At 31.6% G+C, this 16,614-nt stretch overlaps 1 protein-coding gene across 1 annotated transcript in view; it reads right to left on the bottom strand.

Moving 5' to 3' along the window:
* The window catches only part of CUNH9orf84 (chromosome unknown C9orf84 homolog), a 49,401-nt gene extending 33,074 nt beyond the window's left edge, over nucleotides 1-16,327 (bottom strand). Inside the window, exons 1-7 of the mRNA XM_011383664.2 lie at nucleotides 16,263-16,327; nucleotides 12,108-12,292; nucleotides 6,798-6,945; nucleotides 6,475-6,605; nucleotides 4,994-5,122; nucleotides 3,961-4,077; nucleotides 2,759-2,867 (exon numbers count right to left, since the gene is read on the bottom strand). Coding sequence (XP_011381966.1) covers nucleotides 2,759-2,867; nucleotides 3,961-4,077; nucleotides 4,994-5,122; nucleotides 6,475-6,605; nucleotides 6,798-6,945; nucleotides 12,108-12,292; nucleotides 16,263-16,327 — 884 coding nt within the window. The remainder of the gene's footprint in view (nucleotides 1-2,758; nucleotides 2,868-3,960; nucleotides 4,078-4,993; nucleotides 5,123-6,474; nucleotides 6,606-6,797; nucleotides 6,946-12,107; nucleotides 12,293-16,262) is intronic.
* Nucleotides 16,328-16,614: the final 287 nt, after the last annotated feature.

Genomic DNA, 16,614 nt, shown 5'->3' with positions numbered 1-16,614 from the left:
CAAGTCCATTCTAAACAGAAAATCTGGAGCCTCTACTGACTGAGAGTCAGAACTATGAAAAAGTTCTTCTGTCTGCTCTACCTTTTCAGGAAGTGACAGGTCCTAAAGTTTAGTTCAGTCCTTCAATATTGGTAGGTGTGTGAGTGATATGGGTTCTCGAAATTTTTGGGGTACTGGGGGGAGAAGAGAGAGGAAGTATGCATGACAGTCAGTGAAAATTACAGTTCATCAGTAGCTATGAAGATATTAGCCTTGTTAGGGAAGAGAGTATTAATTCACAACCCCCTTAATCTATGCTCACAAAAGTCCCACTCCTTCCTAAGTGAGAATTGATTATATTCTGTTTCTCTGTACATATGAAACATATGAGTATGCCAATTATAATTATAAGTACCGCTAGTTAAATTGATGATTCTGGGCAGTAGCAACCTTATTTTTATGTCTAAGCCATCCAATTTACCCACATAATTAAAAAATCTGGCATGTGGTGGCAAAATCTGAGAATCTACACGATTCTTGGACCTTCCCAAGGTCTCTTTGGCATCTAGACACCTCAGACTGTAGGCAACGTTTTTAAAGTGAAAGGAAGGGGAAATGCTTAGGCAAGCCATGTCCAACAGGAGACTGTAATATAGACAAATATTCTCAGTCTTAACGGAAATTTCTGAAGACATGTCTGAATTTGATATATTCTGTGGTCATATATAAAACTGTGCTCACAATTCAGTAATCAGTTAGTGCAGGAATAAAGTATTATGCCATACAGACTTTTCTTTTTAGCCTTATAAAATTTAGCAGAGTTTTGTATGTGGTAAGCCCTAAAAATATCTGTTAACTGAATATATTTCCATCTAAAACGTGTCTAAAACAAAAGTAATTGGGGCCATAAAAGCAAGTTAAAAGTATAATTACATTGCATAGTATTTTTCCCTTCTGTTGTTTTCTTATTTTATCACTTTTTCTCTTTGTTTTTAATTTCATAGTTGAGGTATAAATCCATTTTTAAAATAGGAATTTTAAAGTTTTTATATTCACGAACCAAATAGAAGTGATTTACCTCTTGTTAGAGAATGTAGTAGTGATGAGACAAATTCTTTAAGTTGAAACAATGGCCTTAGAACCTTGGATAATTTAAGTCTTCTGTTCTAACTTTGGCAAATCATTACCTAGATAAGACTTAAGTTTCACAAAGCCTCATTAGATATTTGAGTTATAACAATAAGTAGATATACAACTTATGTGATTAAAACGTTTGTTATTGTTTAAGTAAATATTTTTAATATCAAATTGAAATTCAAGATTATACTAATTTCTGCTAGTTTGTCTCATATTGCCAATCTGCCTTAACAGATGGATTAGGGCGTATGGAGTAAATAAAAAGCTAAAAGAGCACTAAAAGAGACAGTATGGGTCTTGCAAATAAACATCTTGTACCTTAGCAAAAGGATTAAAAACATTTAAACAAATTATAGGTAGTTTCTGTACTTGTCCCATGCAGTTTTTTAGAGCTCATGTCTCATATGGGCAGTTCTAGTTCATGGTAGAGTTCTGTATATCACAGATGTGTCCCCTGAATGACATAATTCTTTGCCAGAGATGAAGATAATTAAGACTCTCAAGGCCAGGCTCCTCTATTTTACACCCTGACGCCTTCCTGAGACCACTAACAGGAGCCTGAGCAGCTAGTGATGAGTTGTTCCAGTTGCTTCCAGTACCCAACAGCATTCCCCTCTGATAGATCAGCCAATCATAACTGAGAACTCAAAACCACACACATAGCTCCTACAGTGTCCACTCTAAGAATAATTTATTAAAGACTTGTAGACTTTTTTTTTGGTAATTTTCATAAAAATGTGTTATTTCAGGACACCTTAAATTCCAGGATTACAGTAAAGAAGAAGAGGACTGTATTAGTTATGTTCTTAGTTTTGTAAGTGGCATAAGAAGCAGAGGAATGGGGTGACTTTATTCCAGGATAGCAAAGACAATATTAAGTTACTTGTATGCCACATGGTATCAGATAGCAACCAAAGACTCTTATCAGAGGGCAAAGATGCTGGGTTATTAAGCTGTGCAATTTTGGCTCAAACTAGAATACAATGATTCAGCCCTGCAATATCAATTCTGAGAAGATTATAGACCAGTCTGTATAGTAACAATGGCGTGTTGAACAGATTTGTGGATCAATATTTGGTTCTACATGTCTGGTCCCCCCAACACCAACACCACATTGACAGAGGTAAACAAGGTCAGTGGATGACTTCTGTTAGAGATAGGACATGATCCCTGATACTCCTAGGAGAGTAAGCTGATAGCCAAATCTATTGGTCAACCACTGTCCACACTATGCTGTGATCCTTGACTATTATTGGTCAGAGAGCTATGACAAACCTTTCGGAAGACTTCGTAACAATCCTGTGAAGTATAAACAGTTATTATTCCAATATTACAGGTAAGGAAACTGAGGCACTGGGCAACTAAGGTCACAGAGCTAGGTAGTGATTGAGCCAGGCAATCTGGCTCTAGTTCAGGGCTCTTAACTCCTTATTATGTCCTTCTAAAGTTATTTTATGCAGATAAAAACAAGTATGTACATGTATATTCATATATTCCCTCCAGTTGCTTACTATAGACATGGTTCTACCTCTTAGATTTTTTTCACATAGGTATCCTAGAAATTGCCTTTACATGGAGAGATTTAATTAAAGACTGCTTGATCTGAATTGCAATTTGAATTCTAGATATAATCTTTACTTACATTTTAGAGATAGGAGAAAATGGAAATGTCTGAAGTCCTGTACGTAATGAGTTCACAGAAGAATATTCATTTTTTAGGTGTAGGCAAGTTAATGGCATTTCTAACTCTTCTAGAATACATAAAAATTAAAAAATTACAATATTACATAAACATTGAATAAAATTAAGTATAATTTAGAAATTTTCATTAGCAACTATTATATTTGACCATTATGTTACAACAAAAGTTTTCAAGAGAAAAACTTGGGTTATTTGAAATACAAAATAACAGTTTTAAATTTGCATCTAAATAAGGAATTATACACATATCACATGGTGTCTCAACTGTAATAGTGGTGATTTTTAAGAAAATCCATTAACTAAGTTTTATTGAGTTTACTATATGAGATAAATTCTAAGAGCTTTATGTGTAATAACGTTTTTAGTTCTGACAACTTGTGTTGTCAATACTTAGGAGATAGTACTATTTTTATCTCCACACTAACTATTGGTGATGTTAAGTAAATGATATTAATGGTGAGTAATCCTGCACCTTAATAAGTCTGGAGTCTAGGTGGCCTAGCACAGAGTTCTATATTTATAGGGTGGGCTTGACAAATTGATCCTCACTTATTCATAAGTGGTCAGTATGTTTCCATCACTTTCATAAATAAAGAGGTAAATTTCCAAATAGATAATTAATGTGATCCAATTGTAAATGTAACCAACTAACCGTACCAGCGACATAGTTAAGAAGCATCACAATTTGCCATTACACTGAAACAAAAGATGATTCTAAGATTCCAAATGTGATAGAATTAATAACATTAGCAATAATGATAGGATTGCTTTGAGGGATTAAAAAGTTAAATTTACAAAAATGTAACAAGGATTAGCAAGATTGCTAATACTGAGATGAAATTTAATATTTTTTTCTGAGCTATAAGATTTCTATTTTAAATATTAATGCTATTTTATCCATTTTTCCCCTTGATCTTTGTAACTCTCTGTATATTATTCAGTTTTGATGCTAGAAAGATGAGTTAATGATAGTAACAAATGTAACGGAACAGCTAAGAGAAAAAAATGACAACTTAGATCGCAATAATCAAATTTTAAATATGAAAACTTTAAATATGTAGACTTTATATGTGAATGCATTGTACTTTTACATACTATATACGTAACCGCTGATAAACTCAATGATTTATTCAAAACTTCCACCTGGTTCACTGTGCTCTAGTTTACTATGTTCTGGTTCATATTTGCTTTGAATGGCCAAAATCTCTGTGGGGCTGCATTTTATATCCTCAATGTCTATTCCATGCTTGGTAGTAAGATCTGAAAAGAAAAAGAACGTCTACTATCAGGCAAAATGCTATTATATTAAAGTTTTTATAATCTTGTTCATTCTTCTGTGACAATGACTCTTAATTAGCATACATCAAAGCTAAGTGAAGGCTGGGAGTGTAGTAAATACCATAGTCATCCCGTAAGGTCACTTGTCTTTTCGATTCATAGATTTAAGTTGTGGTATGTTTTCAAGTTCCGGTAAGAATTTGATTAACTTATTCAGGTTGGCTTTTCATTCCCTTGTTTTGACTTTTAGGCTGATCAGTAATTTCCTTGATTTAGTCTTATCTGCAAGAATTCCTTCAAGCCTGTGGTCTATTGATAAGTAGCATGTCTGTTCTCAGTGGATATCACAAATCCCCCTTCATTCCTCCCTAATATTATATAGCTTTCAGCATTTCAACTGAAATTTATGAGAGAGTAGTTAAATATTTGAGCTCAAATTGTCATTAAAAAGAATTTGACAAGATTTACTAAATCTAACTGGGATGAAATCATTTAAATTTTAGGTTATTACTCTCAGTCATCTGATTCCATGAATCATAATCTTACTCTGAGCTTTTCCATACCTAACTAAAGTCAGCATAGAAGTTGTTAGTGCTTTGTCATTGTAGATAAGAAAACGACTTTAGAAAATTAGTATAGTCATAGGTGTCGTAACTTTATTTGTGTAATTATTTTGAAATGATAAATTTCAGAGATGTTTTAAGCTTGTAAGGGTATAAAGAGAAAGACAATGAGAAGAAAGTTTCATCAATAGTAATACTAAGATTTCACCATGTAACCTGCAGAACACTTTTTAAAAATCTAGAGGTTCAGAAAAAAAGTTTAACAAACAAGAATTTTTATAACAAACATTATTAGGTAGTTTTTACAAGTAATAGATCTTTAAATTAATTCTCACCTCTTTTGAAAAGCTTTTCATTTTCATCTTCATAATTTATTATTTCTGGCGTTATGTTTAATAATTCCTTCAGTTCTGAAAGTGATGGAATATCAACTTGTTTGAGGCCTGTAGGTATTAAGAATTCATTTCCAGACAAAGTTGATGGCTGAAATAATATATAAGTAAAAAAATTTTTAGTGAGGTTTTCCAAATAAAGATTCCTGAACTCAGAAACAGATTTCTTTGTTTAACTGGTATATCAAATTTTAAACTAAACCCACACTCAAAATTTTTAATGCTATGCATACATTAAAAAAAAATAGAAGTGTAGCAGCTCCAAATGTATCATTTTACGAGCAATGTTCTAAGTGATGTCCTTTATGGCTCTGATTACATTAGTGATATACAATATCCCTAGATGCAAGAATATCTTCTTTTGGGTTAACAACAAATTTTAAAAATTCTTTATTAAAAATAATCACTGAAGCAGATGAGAGATAGTGAATGGGGAGAAGTGAAAAGGGGTAGATGGAATGGAATGGATCATCACTGCACTCCCTGGAGTGTTTCTCTTTCATTCCTACAGAATTAGGTTCCTCAACAAGACTGTATTATGTGCATAACTCAGAGTTAACTGGGGAAGAAAGACAGGGGAATGGAGAAAAGGTGTTACGAGGTGAATTAATATTTTTACCACATGTGGTAAAAATTTCAATTGTAAGGCAACCCTTTAAATGACTTGACATCTACATATAATCTCCTTTGAATGATTTAAGAAAAGCCCCCAATATATAACATTTTCAGTTGTTTTAAAAAATGTTTAAAGTAACTTTGTAAAGGCATCTAATCTATATGAGTCTAGTTTTTTGAGCTTGTTAAACTGTGAAAAATTATATGCACTCTCAAATGCTAGAATTCTTTACATATTAACATCATAAAACAATTTTGCGTGCTATTGGAACTATATGCTAAAAAAGAGGGGCTGCTTTTGAGAAGATTGACCTTTAATATACAAAGATGTTGTCCTCCTTATTAATCATTTTAGGCAGCACTTAAAATGCAGTCTCAGACCATTCTTATTCTTATTTTTCAATGAGATCATTTCTCTTATAGTTCAAGTCGTATCTGTTTTATGACTCACATATCAACCTTTCTAGCTCCAGTTTCCAATTTTTAAATTGGAACATGACCACTTAATGTCCTATACCAAGTATAATGATTAAAATCATTGAGAGAGGTTTTAAAATTCTTTATACGTGGGCTTCACACCAGACCAATTAAATCAGAATATATCTAGGTAGGACCCAGGCTTAAGTATTTTATTAAAACTCCCCAAGGAATTCCAATGTATTGCTAAGGTTTAGAACCACTATCTTAGAAGTAAATTTGATTTAACTGATATACGTGCAACCCATTATCAAGTCTTTTCAACTTGACAATAGAAGATAGTCAACGTATATTACTAAACATTTTAAGTATGCTTTACCACTTTTATAAAAATCTTACCAAAAACAATATGTCATTTAAATCTGCTGTATCTTCTAGCTTCTCTTTATAAAATTTCTCTTTATCCATGTAAAAATCTTCTTTCGCAAGACTTTTGAAATCTCCTTGAAAAGGGAAGCGTTCACTTAAAAAAAAAGCCACATTAAATTACTGTTTACTAATAGCAAGTTACATACTAAATTTGGCCAATCAAAATACATAATGATTAAAATTACAGTGAGATAGAGCAATGATAAAATATTCATAAGATCTAGACTTGTGAGCAAAGAATATTTTCTCCTCTTAAAAATATTTACAACATTAGGCAATTAGGTACCTCAAAAAAATAGCTTCTGTGAAGACTTGCTCTTTAAAATCTGAAAGGGGGTCCTTTACCAAATACAGTTTTAGCCTATTCACTAGAGCATGTAAGGTTGGTAGCTGACTTTTACAGGTAAAAATGATTTCTTCATCAATAAACAATTCTGAAAGAAATAAGAAATGTAAGTGAATAATAAAAAATTGAAAAGTTATATAAAGGATCTAGATAGTTACTATAGTCGGCCATTAGATAAAGTTGAGGTTTCAAACACATTTTTAATTCTTTAGTTCTTTCTTATACTGTGTATATAAAGCATGTAGCATAGTATTGGTATATAGATAAAAGCTCAATAAATTTTAATATTATTTAGTATACTGAGTAGTAAACAATAACCTGAAAGAGTTATAATGACTCATATTTTTTCAACAAAAATTAATTTAATTAATGAAGAAAAATCTCTTGTAGTCTTATGTTTCAAAATAGCCATAGATAGCTTAAACGAAATTGTAAAGAAATAACAGCATTTGACTTTTGATGTCTCTAACCTTTTCTTCTCTGCATCATTTTGCCTCTTAATCCATCCCCAGAGACTCTGACATGTAGGGAATGGAGACAGTCTGCGAAACCTACAAGTCAGACTAACTCTGATTCCAGCATTCTAGAGTTATTGAAACATGTCTGTTATAAAATTAGTTACAATGAAAATTATATAGCAAAGTCTCTACTTGAGAAGTGTGATTATATCTTACATATTAGAAAACACTACTGCTAACAGAATAAATTTCTCCTCTCTATCCCCACCCTACTTAGTTGTGTCCGGATTTTAACAGTTTCTGAGCCAAGAGAGAGAACAAAAATCCTGGCTCCACTCTTCAAAAAACTCTGGGGTGGAAAGAGAAAAAGTAAAATGTAAGCTTGGAAAATATAAGCTCAGGAACTACTCAGAAAGCCAAGCTCCCAAAAGCGAAATCCATCTTGAAGGGGAGCAATGGTATCTTGTGATAGGCAGTGGTGTTGGAGTTAAGTAATTTTAGAATGGCATGAGAGAGAGGAAGCATGGAGTGATGTCCCCATGATCAACTACATCACTGGTCTGCATGTGCTTAATAAATATGTGATATAAAGCAGGCAGACAGGGACCATCCCTTCGCCTGGTGCTAACTCGAAACATCAAAAGAGAACTTGTTATACAAACTAGCCTCATAAGAGATTGTTAATCTGTTAAATTCTTAAAATCTTACGGCCCATAGCTTCCCATGAAACACCAAAGAAAGCTAGATCATGTTCCATGTCTAAGCAGGGCTTATCTGAGAAAATTTAAGGATGGTTCATTTGTATATCCATTTTGTAAATATTAATGAAGTTATATTAATAGTAAAAACAAAAACAGCATTAGTTTATATTCTCATTTGCACGTTCAACTTCTAAACACAGACTCTCTAGCCATCTTCTCTTCCAACAGGCTAGCTAATCCTGTTATTTCTGGGAGTTCATATAGTTTTGTTTTCTAACCACCCTTTTTAGATGCAGCCGCTAGATGGCAGCATCACACCACAATTAATGTTCCTCATACCTATACGAAGGTTTTTGTTTGTTTTTTTTAACCAAGGGTGCTACTTCCTTATATTCTTATGGCTATACATCATTCCCTGGAGTGCTTACTCCTATTATATGTACCAACACGGATAAGGAGACTTTTCCTCTATTGTAGAGGAGTGTTAAACTGTCATGAGGAAAAAAATTTTGGCTAGTTAACTATGAAAAGGAGCAGAAAAAAGAGGTCTATTGATAGGAAAGAAAATAGGTTTATTCTTTGCAGAAGATATTTTTGTCTACCTAGAAAATACAAGATAACTAAATGAAAACAAATAAAAGCATTCACTAAGGTGTCTGGTAAAAAATTATAAAATCACTGGTTTTCAAATATACATAAAAACCTAGTCAAAAATTAACAGAAAAACTCATTCATAATGGCTACAAATATACAAATATGGAGGAAGAAATATAACAGAAATGTGCAGAAAATATATGGAGGCAATCATAAAACTTCAGTGAGGATTTTTTTAAAAATTAAAGAAAAGGCAAGATAATCCCTTTCCTAGCTAAAAAGACTATAGCAAAAATTTTAAAAGTTCCCAGTAATATTAAATTTCTCAAGAGATCTGTTTTGGAACTTGGAAAACTGATTATAAAGTGAATCTGGAAAACTATAGATATAAGAGTAAGAAAAAAGTGAAAAAGGAGACTAATAATACATGTTATAATTATATTCAACAGTTAAAACTGTATGATACTGATACAAAAACAGGCAAATCAAAGAACATAATAGAAAATTCAGAAACAAACTCTAATGTGGATAAGGATTTGCTATGTGATGTAAGCAGCGTTTCTAACCAGTGGGGAAAAAAAGACTATTCCATAAATGATATTGGGACAACTGCCAAAACATTTGGAAAAAAATATTTTTTATTCTTGTTTTTAAACATAAACTAAAATCTTAAAAGAAAGTATGGATACATAATTATCTAATTCAAGGAAGAATTTTCTAAGTATAAAAGCAATGAAAGAAACTGTAAAGGAAAACATCGACAGGACTGATTAAGTTCAAATTAAATATAATCGGGGTTATCAATATTTCTGATATATAAAGGGTTGCTTTCTCTGTTCCCTTACACACTATTAGGGTGATATAAATAAGTTATTATTGATTCCTATACTGATTTTGTCCATTACATTGGATAAATATATTACTACAACATCAGTAATAATATACTCAATGATGATAAGGCTGGCATAAACAGGTTATTTTCATACCATGCTAGCGAATATATAGCTAAAAAAAACACAACTTATATCAAATGATTCCACTTCCAGGGATTCACTTTAAGAAAATAATTGGAAATGGAAACATACATTTATATGTACACATTTGAAATTAAAAACATTAGTGCTCTCAAATTGGGAAATGTATGATAAATAAGATTAAAACTGCAGTTATTAATAGCCATACTTTTGAAGAAAACTTAAGTATATGGTGAAATGTTCCTAAGATAATGGTAACATTTAAAAATAATATAATGCATATACAGTGTGATCATAATATAAAATGATTTATGTTTAGATTATAGGATTATAATATTTTAGTAAAGGGACCATCTATATTTAAAATGTAAGTATCTTAATAGTCATAGAAAAACATTAATAAAATTCAATCCTCATTCATGATCAAAAGCTCTTAGCAAACTCAGCACAAAAGGAAGCTTCCTCAACCTAGTAAATTCTTCTAACATTTCACCATGGAGAATGATATAAACATTGAAAATGAAGTAAACATTGAGATGATATTTACACCACTTTATTGGCAAAACACTAAAGGTTTCCTTTACTGTCAGAAACAAGACATATCTGGCAATTATCACTACTTCTACTGAACAATGTACTGGAAATCTCAGTTGGCACAGTGAGACCAAAAAAGATATAAATGTTGTAAAGGAAGAAACAGATGGCCAACGAAATCACTATCTCAAAGAGATATCTATACTCTTATGTTCTCCGTAGCATTATTCACAACAACCTAAGTGTCTGTTGACAGATCAATGGATAAGGAAAATGAGGTGTATATGTATATACACAAGGAAATATTGGGCTGCCTTAAAAAAGAAGGAAATCTAATGACACAGGACTCATAAAGAAATATAAAATATGAAAAATTCATATGTATTTTAAAAAGTTTTGCTTTAATTTTTCAATTATAGTTGACATATTATATTAGTTTCAGGTGTACACCATAGCGATTAGACATTTATATAACTTACAAAGTAATCTCCCCCATAAATCTAGTATCCACCTGGCACCATACATAGTTATTACAATATTATTGACTATATTCTCTATGCTGTACTATACATCCCCATGACATTTTTGTAACTGCCAATTTGTACTTCTTAGTCCCTTCACCTTTTTACCCAGCCTCTCAACTCCCCTCCCATCTGGCAACTATCAGTTTGTTCTTTGTATCTATGAGTCTGTTTCTTTGGGAAACTCAAGCCTATTTTCATTCAGTGACTTGTAAAGATGGTTCTGATTCTAGCTGATGATAGCGATTATAAAATTTGCCAATAGTAGCTTCTAGTTTGCAACATTAATAATAATAATGTTTGGGTAGCCTATTTTTTTTTTTACAAACCATCTCTTTATATGTACATATATATTATTTGATCCCCACAATTTTTTATAAGAAATTAAAAGAATAAATTAAAATAAATTATAGAAGAAAATTGAAAGCCATGAAATTTTAAATAACTGTCCCAAACTTGCAATAATTTTTAAGGGTAGATTTGGACTATGATCAAATCTTCTGATCCCAAATTCAGGCTCTTCCTACTATATCATACTCTCAAATTTGGACTTTAATGCAATCACTCTATCTTACTTTCTTCCAAAACCATAAGAGGGATTTAACTATGTATATATCATCGCATACTTATTTGTCACCTCTAAAAATCTTATACAGTTTATGTATCTACATAAAAAGAGCAGTAAAATAACTAATTTATTGTTCAGGCTCAAGCTATAGCACATCTTAAATGATAATAGCAATTATATAATAGAGCCTCAAGATTTTTAATTTAAAAAGGGACTAGGCTATTATACATATAAGAAAGATAGTTCTCAGCAAGTTCCTATATGGTTGGAAGAATTCAGCACCTTCTAGTAAGATGAGAGATTCAGAATATATTTTGGATAAAAATACTTTTAATTATTAGTTATGATAAATTTGTAAAAACTGGATGAATTTCCTGACCTAATATGATTTTATCTCTACTTTGAATTATGGTTTTACATAAATTAGATGAAACTGAAAATCTTTAGGATATTTTGGAAAATAAAATTTAAGCATTACTTAATAATCAATTAATTTAAAGTTATACCAGATAACTATGTCATCAGATCTGTATACTGATGTTAATATTATTATATATATTTTATATAATATTATTATATACTATAATATTATTATAGTTATTATTATTATAGTTAATATTATTATTGCTATAATAGATCTGATGACATAGTGAACACGCTGTGAACACACTATGATCAAATCTCGGAGGCTATTTTGAGGTCCAGCACACTTAAACATCAAAAACAACCTAATATACAAAAAAGAGACTAATATAAAAGAGACTATTTCCCTAATGTGGCAAAGCTTAGAATCTGTAATAAAATTTTAAAAATTAAATTTAATAAAACAAAAAACTCACAGGAATGAAAACATGTATATTAGAAAGAAATGTTTTATCACAATGGAAATAAATGTTTTACCTTGGTTTGTTGCTTGAAGTAATGGCCATTTTTCTAAACAACTGATGGGCGTAAAAACTTCACTGTAGTCCTTAGGAGTGTGTAACGTGGCTTCCTCGAATTCATTTTGGGAATTTGGATTTGAACTTGGAACAACTTCCTCAAATTCATAGTTAATCTGAGTCGCCATTCCTGTAACTGTTTTTCTATGACATTACAAAATTACTGATTTTATGTGTTTTATTTTAAAACATTTTTATTAACAAATAGTATATGTTCACTGTAGAAAAACTAATACCAACTTCCAATAGATACAGAGAAAAATTACCCATAGCCCCACCACTCAAGAAATAAATTTAAAAATTATGTATTTTTATAATTATTTTGAGTATTTTTAAACAAAAATGGATTCATGTACATATTATTCTGTAACCTGTCTTCTCTGATAAAGAGTAAAGCATGACTATATTTATATGTTAATTAATGTACATTCACTTCATTTTTACATGGATGAACAGGATTCCATTGTCTTGGTAAAAAAACAATATTCAACCAATCTCTACTGCTGAAAATTTAAATTTGTTGTACATGTTTGCTATTATAATGCAGGGAATATCTTTGTGTACTCGTCTAATTGTTTTCTCAAAATACTTTTCCTAAAAATGGAAATGATAAAGTTAAAGGTATACAGATTTTTATACTTTGCCATGCATTGCCAAATTGCTCCTTCCATATCATTATCCAATCTTTTATATTGTCTATACTCTTGGGATATTTAGACTCGCAAGAGATATTTCTAATTAACTTTCCAACAGATAAATATATTATTGGCAATTTAGCTACCTAACCTAATATACCATTTTTTTTCTGATATCCTAAATATTTTAGCCTTAATAATTCTGTATACAGACTTAAGGAACCAAAATCGATATAATTCTCCAGTGTAATTGGAGAAAAAATAAATATGCCATATCTTAAAAATCATAGATAGAAAAATCTCTAAAGTTTCTCCTTTACTCTTGAAGAAAATACAAAGTACAAGAAAAAATGTTTCAACTACTCAGGTCCATATTACTCAAAAGAACATTGATTCTTTTTGTGTTGATGAAAATGCTCTAAAATTGATTGTGGTGATGGTTGCACAACTCTGTGAATATACTAAAACTATTGAATTGGACATTTTAAATGGATGAATTATATGGATATAAATTATATCTCTATAAAGCTATTACATAAACCAAACCAAACAAAAAAGTATAGGGTTTTAAGTCAGACATACTGGGGTTTGAGGGTTTGAAGACTAGCTCCCACTATTGACTAGCTGCATGACTGTGATCTAGTTACTTAATCTTCATAAATAATATTGGGATAGTAATATTGAGCTCATATAGTTGTTTTGAGGCATACAGGAAATATATGTGCAACATCCTGCATTCAACTGTATTCATCTGAGTGCTGCAAGCCATGAAAGAATAGAGAATTTCAATATTATTATATGTTCTTCCTCTTGCTCTCTTTGGCTATGTGCAGTGTCCTAGAAGCCAGAAGCTTATTGCATGGTTCTCCCTGATATTTTTGCATTTTGCCTTGTCTAGTTCAATAGTCTCGACCCTTCCTTTAGCCTATCCATCAAGCTAGCTTCATCACTCTAATACATACCTATTTGTTAGGAATTTAACGTCTTTTAATCTATGCTAATGGTTTTTTAAAAATTAGAATAGTTATTTGTGGTAGTGCTCTGTCACCAGTTGCATAACTTGGACTACAGAAACTAATTTTCCTGTATGTCCTGTTACTTTTGGTGTGCAATTTTGTGTAACACAGGTTTTTTGGGAATACATGGCAGAAAATGCCCACATATGTTAAAACAAAGTATACCAACAAATTAGTAAAAGCATTGAGGCCTGAGAATCAATATTAAGAAGTAACAAAAATAGAAGTAAGAAATAAAGAAAGGTGAGATAGAGAATTTGGAAAAGCAAAGATCAGGGAATCTAAGTAGTGCTAATCATCAGAATGTTTATTCTTAAGTTCTATTAGGTAACAAAACTGTAATAGCGCCTCAATAATTTAGAATTAAATGTCAATATGGGAAATCTATGTACCTTCTGCTCAATTTTGCTCTGAACCAAAACTTGCTATAAAAAATAAAGTTTATTAAAAATTTAAATTTTACTACATGAGACAAAATTAATAGTGGCCTAAACACACAAAAAGTCTAGAGGTTAGAAGTTCATAGCTAGTAAGGCAGTTCCACAATTGTGTTAGAAACTGAGGCTCCTTTTGTTCCACTATGCCACTGCTAGATTTAGTTCTTGTCAGTATAGTCCAAGGTGGTTGCTGGAACCAATCATTATATGTGTATGCCAGCATCAGGAAGGAGAAAAGTAAAAAGAAAACCATGCCACTTTCTTTTAAGGATATTCACCAGAAATTTCATAAGCCTCTTTTGCTTATATTACATTGGGAAGAACTTAGTCACATGGCTCTGTCTGGCTACAGGGAGGCCGAGAAATGTAAATCTAATTCCAGGTGTCTTCTTTGCCATGAACTATATATATCAGTACTGCAAAATGAACGGAAAGTCAGATATGACCAGCTGTCCATTCCCTTAAGGCCTCCCATTTCCTTCATACAAGAATCTTTTGTTTGAGCCAAAGTAGCCTGATTACTGCCTTCATTGAGTACTTATGGCATAGTCCTGCCTCTATACCTTCAGACATGCTGTTTCTCTTGTCTGAAATGTTTTCTCTCAATAGTCTTCTCCTTCAAAGTCCAGCTTGAGCTCAATTCCTACTTCTTTGTGAAGCTGATCTCTCCTGCTTACAAATGCATAGATAGCCCTTCCAATCTAACTCACAGGATGAAAAGAGATCTTAGAGATCATCTTGTATCTTGCTACTCAAAGTAGGTTCATGGAGCAGCAGCATCAGCAAACCCTGGAGCATATTAGAAGTGCAGAATCTCAGGCCCCATTACTGATGGACTTAATCAGAATCTCCATTTTTAATTAGATCTTCAGGTGATTCATATGTACTTTAAGTTTGAGGAGCAGTAATTCATTATCATTATACTGATAAAGAAAGTGAGAGAGAGATAAAATGACTTGTCAAGTAATTAGTACTTGACTTATCAAATCAAGACTTGAAATCCACATCTTTTAATTCACAGTACAGAGCTCTTTTCACTATACCTTTCTGCTTCTTCACTGATGAAGAGTTCAGTCATGCAATAGATACTTTGCATTGGCCATATGCCTTGTGATCTTATGGTTATCCTGTAATTTAATTCTTACATTATTAATTTTTTCTGTTTATATATTATCTTCCTAATTTGACTTTTAAATTCCTAAATGACAGACATGGTATATTGGATTTCTCTGTATTTAGAGTCTAGACACATTCAAACTGGTTGTTTCTTTCAAGTGCAACAAAAAAAAAATTAAATCACTAAAACTTGAAAATGTGAATAACTAAATCCTTCCTGCGTCTGATCAGCATTCTTTGCATGAAGTAAAGCAACAGAGTTAATTATTTACATTTGCACTGAAATATCTAATTTACATCTATATTAATAATGTAGAATAGGTCAGATATTCCTCATATTATCTCTGTGTTCCTATCTCTGTCACTGTACTTTCCACATTGTATTGTAATTATTTATTTATAAATCTATAGTTTACATTTTCTTGTGTTGAGAGTAGAGACTGTCTTATTCATTTTTTGTATCCTGTATCCAGCACACAGTATAATATCCAGTAAATATTTGATGAATGACTGAACTAATAATAAATAACATTTTGACAAAGTATGTTAAAAAACAGCCTTAAATCTGCATTTATAGTACAGGGCAAAAGCTATTTTACTATGAAGGATATTCTATAGACACAAAGTTTACTTATTGACTAAAAGCATAATAACATATTTATTTTATTTCTGTGTGTTTTTGTAACACAGATGCTTACAGAACAGTTAATATGTGATGAGGGCAAGATAAAAAGAGGATGTAAATCACTTCTATTAACCTCTCCTTTGTGGTCAGATTAGGGCTTTTTCTTCAGATAAAAGATGAAAATTTGTGCAGATATAAAGGAAAGGATATTCTCTCTTTAGTTGTCTGTAGAACTACTGTTTATCTCCAAGATATAAAGGAAAATTTGAGGTTAAGGACACATACTTCTCAAGGAACTCCTCCACAAAGAAACTTGCTTTCCATTGGTCCAAGATTGAGCTATCATTCATTCCCCGCATTGGAACAGCTGAGACTAGGAAGGGGAATGGTAAACATTAGCTTCTAGAATTATCTTTTATTCTTAATACAATGAACCTAAATATTTACCTCTGACATTATAATATTATCTTTATTTGTTCACAATGTAATTTTTCCAAAGATTCCAAATATTTAATCATTCTCATTATTACTCCCCCAAAATATCAATGACCTACATTTAGTCAAACTAATGGTCAACTCACTATCCTCATCTTACTTGACCTTTTAACAAGGACGAATGCTTCTGACTACTTCTTCC

Source organism: Pteropus vampyrus, unplaced genomic scaffold (assembly GCF_000151845.1).
Source record: "Pteropus vampyrus isolate Shadow unplaced genomic scaffold, Pvam_2.0 Scaffold535, whole genome shotgun sequence".
Lineage (NCBI taxonomy): Eukaryota > Metazoa > Chordata > Mammalia > Chiroptera > Pteropodidae > Pteropus > Pteropus vampyrus.
The sequence above is the reverse complement of the archived record's forward strand: the minus strand, read 5'-3'. Positions and strand labels throughout refer to the sequence as shown.